At 58.0% G+C, this 9,624-nt stretch overlaps 1 protein-coding gene across 2 annotated transcripts; it reads right to left on the bottom strand.

The window, feature by feature from the left end:
• Positions 1–1,149: 1,149 nt before the first annotated feature.
• On the bottom strand, positions 1,150–5,726 carry LOC121013721 (spermatogenesis-associated protein 31E1-like). Of its 2 annotated transcripts, XM_040449511.1 has the most exons (2): positions 5,397–5,726; positions 1,150–5,167 (listed from the first exon to the last, which is right to left on the bottom strand). In XM_040449511.1, the coding sequence occupies exon 2, from the start codon at positions 5,017–5,019 to the stop codon at positions 1,210–1,212; it is 3,810 nt and encodes a 1,269-aa protein (XP_040305445.1). In that variant the 5' UTR covers positions 5,020–5,167; positions 5,397–5,726; the 3' UTR covers positions 1,150–1,209. The 2 variants fall into 2 exon arrangements, with proteins under 2 accessions (XP_040305445.1, XP_040305444.1); XM_040449510.1 differs by lacking the exon at positions 5,397–5,726 and having other exon boundaries at positions 1,150–5,271.
• Positions 5,727–9,624: the final 3,898 nt, after the last annotated feature.

Genomic DNA, 9,624 nt, shown 5'->3' with positions numbered 1-9,624 from the left:
GCTGGGTCCCCTCCCCCCAGGTCCTGGCTGCACTGTCACTGCTGGGTCCCCTCCCCCCAGGTCCTGGCCACACTGTCACTGCTGGCCCCCCACTGCTTCCCTGGAGAGAAGCTGTGCCCGAGCAGGCCTGTGCCCGCTGCCCCTGCACCGGGTTCCAGGCCCACCTGCGGGGTCCTGACCCGTGTGGGGGCAGGGCCACCCCTGCTGCGGTCTTCAGGGTCCCTCCTGGGGTGGGACTCCGCACCACGCCAGTGAGTACCCCCACCCTGACCCCCACCCGCCTCGGGGCCCGTCCTTGGGCCATTCGTTAAGTCCCAGTCCGCCCGGGGCCCCCATACTGCGCAGAAGGGCACCTGCCCGGCCGGGCCTCCTGTGCCAGCCTGGCCATCTGCGGAGGGGCCCCGGCGGCCTCCCTTCCCCCCTACCCCCCAACCCCGGGCTCCGCGGCCGCAGCGGGGGGCGGGGGGGGGACCTTGGGGGTGAACCGCAGGAAAGGCTCCTCTCCCTGGGTGCCTGCAGGTGGCAGTGGGCACCGCGGGCTCCTGGGTCACCGCACCCCGGGGGCAGGGTACGCTGGTCCCTCGCGGCCTCTGCGCCCCCCACCCGCTCGCTCCCCGGGCCGGGAGCACGTCCTCGTCCCGCGCTGGTCCAGAGTGTGAGAAAGCAGGGGGGTGACGCTGAGCCAAGGGCGGCTCCCGGCCGATCTGCACCCCAGCCCCATCAGGGGTCCCGGGGCAGGCGACGGGTCGGGGGTGGGACAGGATTCCTCCCACCGCTGCCATCAGGGCCAACCTGGCCTCCAAACTCGGCTCGCGGCTCTGACGCCTGACGCTGTCTTCCAGGCGCCCCGGAGCCGAGGGGTTTCTGCCCCTGCAGACCCTCCCCTACAGCTGCCCAAGGTCAAGGTAGAGAGACAGCAGGACGGGAAGGCCGGACCCAGATCCCGGGGTGGGGTCTTCTGGGTTGTGTTCCTCTTTCGTTTGTTTTGGAAACCGAAGGTGTGTGAGGGAGGGGGTCTGGAGTATACCACGTGGCCACCCTCCTTCCAGGGCTCCATTCCTGGGAGCCAAAGCAGGCACTGGGGGAGAGCATGCCCGGATCCTCCCCCCCCCCCCCCCCCTGCGGGGCACAGACAGAGGCCAGCTCCTCTCCTGAGATAAACAAACATTTATTTTGGAAAACAATAAAAACTGTGGCAGGAAGAAGCCATTAGCCCATAGAGGATGTGCTAACCTGAGAAAAATACATTTTTCTCTGTACTGTATGCATCCTTTCTTGGAGAAAAGGTGTCCTCCCAAGAAAGGCATGAGAAGCACACATGGAATGACCGGATGAGACACAGTTTTGAAGGAGGCAGTGCCTTGGGCAGTGGGGGCGGTGAGGGCGGCCCGAGGCTCTGGCCGGCATCCGCCCGTGGTGGCAGGGTCCGTCTGGGGACCCCGGCATCCTGGGTACGAAGGTCCACCTGCCGTCTCTGCCTCTACACCACTGGTTCTCGTTAGGACAGCCGTGGCCGTCGGGGGTGGCCTGCAGGTTGCAGGCGGTCTCTCTCATCACTCTCCTCTGCTCTTGGTAGGAGAGGACCCTGTGGTAGCAGACACAGGTACCTGCCTGGGGTTCCCTTTGGCGCCAGTTGACCTCCGAGGCTCTAAGTCCTTGGCGAGGCACCAGGTTCTCCTCTAGGATGCGACCCACGGCCGTCATGAGCACCTGAGCCCCGGCAGACTTGCCGTCCTCAACCGATGTGCCTGAGACGGGCCCCTGCCTCTGGGCGGTGGCTGCTGCAGGCTGGCCCCTGTGCCCGGGATCTTCCGGGCCTTTGCCTTTACTGGGAAAGATCCACTGCAGGAGGCGCCTCACGCTTTTTCTCAAGTGGCCTTCTGGAGCAGCGTCCTCCTTCTTGGGCAGGAGCTGAGCGAGACTGCTTCTTGAGGACTCTGCCGAGTCCTCCTCCTGGGCACGGTGGTTCATAACACTGGCCTGGAAGGACTTCAGCCCTCCTGGGCTGAGCCTCCTGTAGGCCTCTCTCCCGTTGGCGTGGACGGACGCCTTGCTCCGGGGCCTACGGAGGCCCCACTGTCCCAGCGGGTCTGGCTGCCCCCGGCTGTTCTGTGCACGCGAGACGAAGGGAGAGGACGCCCAGGAAGTTGACGTGTCTGTACTAAACTCACTCTGGCAGCCGGACAGAGTGCCAAGACGTCTGTGAGAGGCCAAGACGTCCGCCACAAGCAACACATCAGAGTGACAGTCTTGAAGAAGGTCATCGGTGGCACAGTCTTGCAGGAGCACGCCAGTTTCACAGTCTTGCAGGAGCACATCGCGGCCAGGGCCCTGAGGCTCCTCCGACTCGACCGACCCCTGGGGATCGAACCCTTCAACCTGGGCTTGAGCCACCGACGCTGGAGGTGTGGAGGGGCCTTGACTGCTCCCGGATGACCCTGATCTTCTCACGTCTGGTTTGACGCTTTGATTGTTGGCCAGCACACCGGGTTCCAAGGTGTCTCCCCAGGCAGGGGCCTCCTCGCCCTCCCCCACCTCCTTGGCCCATTGGGCGCTCGAGGACCGGGATTCGAAGCTGAGCTCAAGTACCGACACGCGGCCGCAGGGGTCCCGCCAGGTCCGACCCCCGCTCCCTCTCCTTGGCTCATCTGTGGCCCCTGCTGGACTTGCCTCCAGGCTGCTGTTCTGAGGATCCCCCACGCCAGTCTTGCTGTGCCAGATTCTGCCCACGAAGCTGTATGCGGGCGTCTGAGGACGTAGCCCGGCCTCCCGTCCAGCCACAGGGGCCCCCGAGGGCCGAGGGCCGTCACCGGGTGGAGACTCACCCAGGGCCCACTGGATTTCCTCACGTGCAGGGTGGGGGTCAAGGAGGGGACTCCCCAGGGTGAGAACGGACTCTTCTCTTATGACCTTCTCTCCTTGACGGGGCTGAGGAGGTTTTTCCAAGAACTTGGCTTCCACCCCGGCCTTAGGTGGATAGGTGGCCGAGCAGAGAGTGGAGGGTGGTGGAAAGATTGAGCTCTTTTGCAGCTTAAACAAATTTAGAGGCTTGAGGACCTTGAGGGGCAGGCCCCATCTGTGCCTCACCCGAAACCTTATGATATGTGCTTCCAGCATCTGCTGAGTGTATGGACTGAGGATGGAGAAATTGTGGGGGATGTTCACGCGGGGCTCCGGGTGCTTGGAAAATGTGGGATTTCCAGTTTCCCTGTGAGCGCTTGGCTTTCCATGAGGGTCCGGGACATGGCTGGCAGCAAGCCTGGAATCATGAACACTCCCAGGGATCTGGCCCTCTGTGATCTGCCCCAGTTTCCTGCCCAAATGGGCTCTCAGGAGCTGTTCTGGATGATTCTGGCCTGGGACACTCGTCTTCATCAAGTCTGTGTGTGATCCCTCAGAGTTTATTCCTGAAACCTTCGATGAAGAGCTGATCAAGCTCCCGTGTAGATCTCTCCAGCCCCTCCCCACACTAGGCCCTGCATCCTTGCCCAGGTTTTCTCCTGGTGTGGTCCGCGCTGGGCCCCTCGACCTGGTCTCCTGGGCAGCCTGGAGGCTTCCGCTCTGTGCCTGTGGCACCTTCGGGGGCTCGCCCTGAGGCTGGCCCAGCTCCACGGATGGTTGGATCCTGTGGCGCCTGCCACCTTGCTGCTTCGTGGACCTCTTTCCAAGATGCGGTTCCAGATGGTTCTGGAGCTCGGGGCTGGTCAAGTCCCCGGAGGGGAAGGGGAGGACGGAGACTGGCCCGTGGGCCTGGGAGGCCGGGCTGTCCTGGGGGAAGTCGGGAAGGACCTGGCTGAAAACTTCCTGAGATCGTTTCACCACAGAGGGTAGAGTCCTGTTCCTTTCTGGTTGCTTCTTCAAAAAGTGACACTCCAGGTTTTGAATTGCATTTGGGATGAAAGATGGCATGTTATTCTGGATGGGAGGGTCCGATGCCTCACCGGCCATCTGAGGTGGGAGAGAAGGTGGCCCCACTGGGACAGAGGGTGCAAGGTGGGCCCGGGCCTCAACCTGAGTCGGAGGTGGGGGCTGGGACTGGGACAAACTTGGGGTCAAGGCTTGGGGCTCAGCCACAGGGTGAGAGAAGGGCTGCTCCAGTGACAGACGAGAAGCTACGCCAGCCTGAATTTGGGATGGTAAGGCATGAGAGAGTTCATTGAAAACGACAGAGGGTGACTCCAGTGGGGGACCATTCACACTGACAGTGGCCACCAGGGACTCACTGTGCAGAATGGGGAGACCCCAGAAGAGCTGGCTGCATTTCAGCCGTAAATTGTCCCCCGAAATCTTGGGATATGGAGGCTGCTCAGGGCCGGGCAGCTGTTGTGGCTCACCTTTCATGCTCCAGAAGGATCGGTAACCCACGGTGTCCCGCCCGCCCCGCGGTGACGTGAACGTACTCCCCAGAGAGTTCACCTGGTAGCCTGACTCTTCCTTCTTTTCCTTCTCCTTCCAAAACCTCAGCTCTGTTTTCTTGGTGATGAGAATCTCCAGCAGCTTCTGGACATCAGGACCGATGAAAGAGAGGATGCCGGCCTCCGCCTGTCTGTTCCCGGGGCCTCCCCGGAACGAGGCCTCCGGGTGCTGGTGGGAATGAGGCTCTTGCCAGGATTCCAAGCGTGTTGAGGTGGAGGGGCTCCAGGCTTTGGCGGCTCCCTGCCACCAGGACAGGGCCGAAATGGGACAGCTTGAGAGGCCCCGGCCCGAGATGGCTGGGATGGCAGAGGCGACCCAGGGGGTGTGTGGAGACGGGCTCCGTGGGACGGCGTCCAGCGGGCGTGCCATGGAATTGCACTGAGGGAGAGCTAAAGTGGAGTCTGGCCAAGGGGGAGGGCTGGCCTCCAGAGAATGGAGACGGGGCGGGGAAGAGGAAAGAGCAAGGGGCTGGGGTGAAAAGCCACCCAGGGGAAGGCAAGACTCTGGTGGCCAAGGAGCACTCAGGGAGGAGTTGGAACGAACAGACACCGAGGAGGTCGTTGGGGTTGGTGACGGCGTGGAGGCCAGAGGAGCGGGGGACATCGGCGGGGCCCTGGCGGGCGCGGCATCTCTCACGGGCGCCCTGCGGGGCTGATGGGCTCCGGCAGGTGCTGCTTTGCCCTTGGCCCCAGGGGCTTCTTGCCCCAAGAGCTGCTGAAGGTCTCCCTGGTCAGAGAGCCGCCCCAAGTGGCTGCGGGAGACACGAGGAGGCACGCGCTGCAGCCGGGAGCAGACAGGGCCGGGCATGGCCATCACCGCCCTCCGGGCCCCCGCACGCGCTTCACAGCGCTCCCGCCGTCCCTCCCCCCGGGGCCGTATCCGATCTCCGTCCCCAGGGCTCCCCCCGCCCCCTGCAGCCCTGGGGTCCCACCGGAGGCTCTAAGAGGCCCACCCGGGAGAGAAGGGGCAAGATTCTTTACCTTCGCAGAAGGGAAACCAGGTCCCAAACCTCTTCCAGCTGCTGCAGGCAGGTTCTGTAAGCTGGAGGCGAGAGACCCGGTCACAGAGCCGAAGGCGGGGTCCCGGGGGTCTTACGGGAGGCGGGTGCAGTGTCCCTTTAGGGGACACCTTTGGGGGATTAGACTCGGGAGCCCCGAACATCGGTGTCCGAGGCCACGTGGTCTCACGGTGGCAGCAAGACCCACGGTGGGGGTCGCTTGGTCCTTTACGGAGAGCTTCCCCACTCGTGACCTTGTGGGGGGAGAAAGGGCCGGGTCGCCTCCCCGAGGAACCTGAGCAAAGTTCCACAACTTGGCCACAGCTGGAGCTGCAGGTCCCAGGCCCCTGCCGGGCGACACCCGTGTCCGGCCCCTCCTCGGGCTGGTTCCGGCCCAGAATCTGGGAGGCCTCGGGGTTCCGCCCTCCGTCCCGGGAGCCTCCCGGGGCTCTGTTTCCTGAGGGACGGACGCGGGTGTCCCGGAGACGGCGGGGCTGGGCGCTCGGAGCAGGAGGGACACTCGCCAGGGGCGCAGGGCTCCGCGGCGGCCCCTTACCGTGCAGGATCTCCCTGTTCTTGCCTCTGGTGCTCCTTCGCTGTGGCGCCACCTGCTGCAGAGACGAGAGAACACGGGGTTGGGGGGACGGGACCCCCCGTCTCTCTCGCCTCTCTGGCTGCAGGTGCTCTGTGTTCAAGAACAGAGCGACTTCCTACATTCAACTCATGGGGCGGGGGGGGGGGGGGGGGGGGTGGCTTTCTTTCCTGTTCCTCATTTGCAAAGTGGACAAAACTGTTCTCGGTTTTTCTACTTTGAAGAATGGACGCGCGGATTTTCGATGCGAGAAATCTCTCCGTCCCTGTTCCTCTGCTCGAGAAACGTTCCCAGACCTGCGGGTGCGTCTCAGCGCCTGGAGGAAGCACCTCGCTTCCCGAGACCCGAGCCCCGCTGCCGCCCCTGCTCGGGGTCTCCCGGGCTCGGCGCCGCCCTCGATCGGCCCCAACCGAGGCCGGCTCTCCTGAGACACCTGCCCCGGGAAGGTGGCTGCCGGCCCGGTGCCCAGCAGCCTGTCCTCCCCCGGAGATGGAGCTCTGGGCCTCCTGTCCTCCCCCGGGGATGGAGCTCTGGGCCTCCAGTCCTCCGGTCACTGTGTTGGGGCCGCAGCCCTCTGCCACACCCGGCCTCCTGGCCCGAGATCTCCCGGGAGAAGCCCTCCTGCCCCTCTAACCCCTGCCCGGTCTGGCCTGGCCTGGCCTGGGAGGATGGTGCTCTCTTTCCCCGGGCCAAGGTTCCTTACCTTTCTGCTGCTTCTGCGTTTCCTTCGTGGTGCTGAGGATGTTGGGTCCGTCTGGAAGCAGGAGATCAGCAGGAGGAAGAACGACAGTCCACACAGGAAGCAGAAGATGGTCTGGGTTGTCCAGGAGGGGAGGCTGGAGCTCAGCCAATCAGCGCTAACGCTTCTCAGAGCGAAGAGAATATTCTCCATCTCCTTACTCGAAGCGTTAGTTCCTGATCCCACTACTGTCCTCGCGCAGCTGAGCGCTGAGCTTGGACTTGGGGACAAGAGCCCCAGGCTCACATCACATCACATCACATCACACCACATCACAGAGCCTTGGCCTGGTCACAAAGGGCCCCTGAGGGCAGGGAGGGGACAGAAGTAGCTGGACCACGGCCCCTCCCCATCATCCAGCCTGCAGCTCCCTCCCCCAACCCTCCGGCACCTCCAGGACCACCCTCCTCCCCGGCTGGAGATCGACCTTTGTTCCCCAGGAACTCTGATAATACCTGCTTCCTTTGAGATCTCTACTTGTGCTCCCTCAGTTTCACAGCTTTTAAAAATCTGGTGTTGTCCCTGGAATTTTTGGTTCATTCCCAGGGAGTTTTATTCTTGGGCTGCCCTCTGTCTGCAACTCCCACTTTCCCCGCATAGCATGGTTTTGTCTTGCATCACCCCAGACACGGAACTCAAATTTCTGTTGTACTTCCTCAGCCGTGTGCATTTTGAAAACATTTTAAAATGCTTTATGTCAATGAATAAATAATCTTCAGCTAGAGGGACTCAGAAAATTAAATTAATAATTATTCAAAACCAGGGTGCTTGGGCGGCTCCCTGTGCTGAGATCTAACTCTTGATTTCTGCCCAGGTCACCGTCTCCCCGTCAGTGGATTCGAGTCCTGCATGGGACTCTGTGCTGACGGTGTGGAACCTGCTTGGGCTTCTCCCTCTCCCTCTCTCTCTGCCCCTCCCCCACTCATGTGCTCACACATGGTCTCCCTCAAAATAAATAAACTTAAAAAATAATTATTTGGTGGCTCGGTCGGTTGGGCGTCCGACTTCGGCTCAGGTCATGATCTCACGGTCTGTGAGTTCGAGCCCCGCATCGGGCTCTGTGCTGACCGCTCAGAGCCTGGAGCCTGTTTCGGATTCTGTGTCTCCCTCTCTCTCTGACCCTCCCTTGTTCATGCGCTGTCTCTCTCTGTCTCAAAAATAAATAAACGTTAAAAAAAAAAATTAAAAAAAATAATTATTCAAAATTTATAAAGCTAAATAGAAAACAAATTAAAACAGCGAAATCTTCTAAATTTGTTTTTCATACATTTCTAGCATTTTTAATGCTTCTGAAACCAGTAGAGGTTAAAGTGCAGAAACACTTTTAGAACATTCTGTATGGATACACACATAGGCACACTCACGTACATTCTTTAAGAAATCTATCATTTTCAAATCTAAGAAGCTGGTTTTTTTTTTTTTTTCTAGTTTAAAAGGTTTACCTTCAATAATTCTTGTAAGTTTGTATATCTGGAAAAATCTTTTGGTCTACATTTTGAAAGGACAGATTTGCTAGATATAGAATTCTGGGTTGACAGATTTTTTTTTTTCCTTTCAGCTTTTTGGCTGTTGTCATCTCAAAACCTTTCCTCCGCTGGTTCTTAGTAAAAGTCAGTGGCTAATCTAAGTGTGGTCCTCTGGTGTACAAAGAGAAGTTTTTGTCTCGCAATTTCAAAATTTTCTCTTTGTTTTCCCCTGACTTGACCGCGACGTATCTAAGAGCAGATCTGCTTTTATTTTACTGCAGGTAAACGTCAAATCTATGGATTCAGATTTTCCATCAGATTTGGTAAGGTTTCAGCCATTATTTTTTTTCACATTGTATTTCTACAAGTATTTTCTCTTCCCCTTTTCTCCTTTATTTCTGAAAACACTCCCTGAAGTAGATTAGATTAGGACTTCAGATGATTCCACATTTCTCCAAGGCCTGCAGCAAAATGCTACCCATGAACCCGAATTTCTTAATATTCAGGTTAGTATCTAGAAAGTGGTTTAGGTTCTGAGAATTCCTTTGATATGGAGTGTTTCTCTGGCATCGCTGAAAGCTTCCTGTGTGTGATGTGGCCGTGCACATGTGTTGACTGAGGTGGGGGTGTGAATGAGGGCCATTCTGAACAGTAAGTTCGGAAAACGCTTTATTATGACCTGGCACGGGCTGAAGACAGCGGGCCCTTTGACAGAGCGATTTCACTGCTGGGACTAGAGAAACTCCCCCATTTTGTAATAGCAAAAAGTGGGGAACAACCCAGTTCAATCATGTGGAAAATAAGTACTCTGTGGTATGCTGAGTGTCATGCTAAAGTGAACTTAACCAAAATACAGCCTAACATCAGAAGAGTAAACTATGTAGGAAGAAAAAATGTTGAAATTGCAAGAAAAAAACTTCTCTTTCTAATGAGTAAGAAGTAAAAGAAAATAGGGGTGCCTGGGTGGCTCAGTCTGCTGAGCATCTGACTCTCGGTTTCGGCTCAGGTCATGATCTCACGGTTCATGAGTTTGAGCCCCAAGTCGGGCTCTGCACTGACAGCTCAGAGCCTGCTTGGGATTCTCTCTCCCCCTCTCTCTCTGCCCCTCCCCAGCTCATGCTCTCTCTCTCTCTCTCTCTCTCTCTCTGTCTCTCTCTGTCTCTCAAAATAAATAAATAAACATTAGAAAATATAAAATAAAATAAAATAAAATAAAATAACATAACATAAAATAAAAAAGGCTATTTGCAGAAAAATTGTACAGGATGATTCCATTTGTCCCAATTTCAAAGCTATACAAAATAAAACAATATGTTATTTAGCAACACATTTATTTTGGTAAAAATATAAAGAACACACTGAAAGTAATGAATGGGGTTGATGACCAGGGGGAGGGATGTACAGATGTCCCTGG

Source organism: Herpailurus yagouaroundi, unplaced genomic scaffold (genome assembly GCF_014898765.1).
Source record: "Herpailurus yagouaroundi ecotype Mexico unplaced genomic scaffold, PumYag 199, whole genome shotgun sequence".
NCBI classification, from domain to species: domain Eukaryota; kingdom Metazoa; phylum Chordata; class Mammalia; order Carnivora; family Felidae; genus Herpailurus; species Herpailurus yagouaroundi.
Note: the sequence above shows the minus strand (reverse complement) of the source record. Positions and strands in the feature narration are given on the sequence as shown.

Coding starts and splice junctions, on each gene's coding strand:
- LOC121013721 (XM_040449510.1), bottom strand. CDS start 5,229: ATGGCCATGCCCGGCCCTGTCTGCTCCCGGCTGCAGCGCGTGCCTCCT.